Here is a 3,115-nt window from a genome sequence, read left to right on the forward strand (position 1 = left end):
GTACAGGAGTGCATACATAGTACTATAACAACATCAAAATAAATGTGAAAATCAAAATATATGCACTATGCATATGTATAAAACTATATTTATGGGTACATATCTTACTCCACAAATGACAATAATCAACAATTTATGCCATGCGGACATGGTACACTCTACAATTGACAAGAATCGACAACAATATTGGTAGTTCTCTCATGTCTCTTCTGATTAACAAACTCCATCCACATAGTTCGTGCCTGCGTCTTCTTTTTCCATGTCAACGGTCACATAGTTCGTGCCTCCCTTTTCTGTGATGTCGCGATCAGTGACAACCTGCTCCCGTCCCTTGCCCTTGTCGCCGCCACCGCTTAGGAATTGCACCCCTCCATTGCCCGCGATAGCATAATCGGAGTTGGACTCGACCTGTATGTGATCCTTGTCAGTGCCGACGCCGTCGAGCAAGAAATGCATCAGATCATTGTTAGCAGTTGGACTGTTTGACTCGGATTCAACTTGTATGGGATCATTGTCTGTGCCGATGGCACGGAGCACGGATTTCATCGGATCATATTCTGAGTCGATTCTTCCAAGCATGAATTGCCTGGGATTCTTGTCCGAGTTGGTGCTGGAAGACATGTACTCCATCGGATACTTGTCCGTCTTGACGCCTCCAAGCATGGACTGCTTCGGATCGTTGCCAGAGTTGGTGCCGTCAAACATGTACTCCATCAGATCTGGGTTCATGTCAAAGCCGCCGGGCACAAAGTGCATTGGATCCTCATCCACATCGGCACCACTGGACACATCCGTCGATGGGGTCACTGTCTTCTTGTTGAAGACCGGACACAAGGCGTATCTATCCTAATCAGATCAGCCATTCACGTGTATGTGAGGTATGGAGCTCAATTACAACTTTATCAAGAAAATAAAGATAGGAAGATACCTGGATGTGGTGGCCGTGGAGGCGGTACTCGTGCATGACCCAGTCGGTGCGCGTGCCCTTAGGCGCACGGCCGGCGTGGAACACGAGCGTCTTCTTCATGCCGACGACGGTGCCGTTCTGCATGACGGGGCGGTCTTTCCCGGTGGACTTCCAGAACCCGTTCACTGTTGCCCGGTCTATGCGAAGCCCGGTTGGGTACTTTCGGCCCCTTGGCGCGAAAAAGTAGCACACCACTTTGGCCCCGGGGTCGCCTGTGCTCGGCGAGAACGACTTGGCTGCGGGCAGGTGCAAACATAAGGAATATTCATCAAGTCAATTGACATATACTACTACTACTTCACTCGCAAAGAAAGAAGAATCAACTTAATCTAGTGCAACGATCTTTTTGTACGTACTGATCATGCATGTATAAATTAAACTGACAGCGAATATTGCAATAACGGGAGGCGCGCGCATAGACAAGTACGGTTTGATTTGAAACATATGCATGTGTTGTGACCCAAGATTGTACTCGTGTGCAGTACCTGGTAGCTCATGGGGTTCGAACCTACAGTGGTCCACCATGGGGATGATGTCGAGCTCCATGCGGAGGCCGAGGACCTTGCGGGTGAGGAAGCAGACGACGAGCTCTTGGTCCGTCGGGTAGAACCGGAAGCCGGGCAGGAGAGAAAGGGGGAGCTCCTCCGCCACCCCCGCTGCCACCGCCGACCGTGCAGTGTCGGCCATGGCGGCCTCCTCGACGTGAGCACGCAGGAATTTATTGAGGGAGGAGATGTTGGTAGTATATCGATGGTGGGCTACGTACTTTGGAGTGGATGGGAGCACACATGTACACGAGGCCTCCTTATATAGACGGAGGCCAACTTCTTGTACACGAGGGCAAGCCGTCTTCACAAAGCATTCACCTTTTGATTTCCTGAAATGCCCTTGGGCCACGTAGTAGTATGATGCGCATGAACAAGACTTTTCAAATCAACTTAATTCCTCTGGAATTAGTTTTTCTGCTACAGAACTACTATCCCCCATCAATCTAATTTCTCCCAAAACTGCATGCTTTTCTCCGATTGACCTAGCTACTCCCTCCGTACCTAAATTTAAGTCTTTTTTAGAGATTGGACGCTGATAACTGCCACACGTGTGGCATATACGACATGCACCCACACACCGTGTGTGGTGTGAGTAGGAGGCAGCCCACAAGGACTGTGTGTGGGCGGACATTAGAATTGCTCATACGTGTGGGCGCGGCTACTTCGTGCCACACGTCCAACAAATACTACTCATCTCCACCCCGTGCGTGTGGCACGAAACAAAAATGCCCACACGTCCTGACACAGCTACGTTTGGTACCCCGCGGGATGACGATTTAGTTGCCATCCTGGTTGGCAGATGTAGTTATTTGGGATGGCAAGTGTAGTTGTAAAAGCATGGCAACTCTATCTGTTTTGGTTAACTATAGTTGACATGTCTAATTTATGGTAGTTGTCGCGTGTAATCAAACCGTAGTTGCCGTGTGTGATTAACTACTTGCCACATATGGTCCAAACAGTAGTTACCATGTGTGTTTACCTAGTTGTCACGTGTGGTCCAACCATAGTTGCCATGTATTGTTAATCACAGTGTCCATGTATGTTTATCTGGTTGCCACGTACGCGCAACTGCAGTTGCCGTGTAGCAAAGAATCACAGTTGCCATGTGTGTGTACCGAGTTGCCACGTTCACGTAACTGCAGTTGCCGTGTAGCAAAGAATCACAGTTGCTATGTGTGTGCACCGAGTTGCCACGTTCGCGTAACTGCAGTTGCCGTGTAGTAAAGAATCACAGTTGCCATGTGTGTGTACCGAGTTGCCACGTTCGTGTAAGTGCAGTTGCCATCCACAAGGTAGGAGTGTCGTGTGGGCGAAAAGCAGTTCGCCCACACGCGCATGACCTAGGTGGTGGCTGTGTGGGCGAAAAGCAGTTCGCCCACACAACGCAGCTGGCAAACAGCGTGGTGCGGGCGTGTGGGCAAAATCTCCAACGCCCACACACCAGCCCCGTCCTACGTGGCACACCAAATCCACCTTTTCGTGTTAAGATTCGTGCAAAAGACAGTGAACGGCGATCCGGACGTGTGTGCGAGTTGGGTAACGCCCACACGTGTGGGCGTTAGTGTTTTCGTAGAGATTTCAATAAGGTCTACATACGGAT

The 3,115-nt window shown here is 49.8% G+C and overlaps 1 protein-coding gene across 1 annotated transcript; it reads right to left on the reverse strand.

Moving 5' to 3' along the window:
* Positions 1-213: 213 nt before the first annotated feature.
* Positions 214-1,654, reverse strand: LOC119345158 (NAC domain-containing protein 100-like). The gene is made up of 3 exons (XM_037615347.1): positions 1,453-1,654; positions 929-1,203; positions 214-846 (listed from the first exon to the last, which is right to left on the reverse strand). Exons 1-3 carry the CDS (start codon positions 1,652-1,654, stop codon positions 214-216), a joined length of 1,110 nt encoding a protein of 369 aa, XP_037471244.1.
* Between the last annotated feature and the right edge of the window lie 1,461 nt (positions 1,655-3,115).

This window comes from Triticum dicoccoides, unplaced genomic scaffold (assembly GCF_002162155.2).
Source record: "Triticum dicoccoides isolate Atlit2015 ecotype Zavitan unplaced genomic scaffold, WEW_v2.0 scaffold210467, whole genome shotgun sequence".
NCBI classification, from domain to species: domain Eukaryota; kingdom Viridiplantae; phylum Streptophyta; class Magnoliopsida; order Poales; family Poaceae; genus Triticum; species Triticum dicoccoides.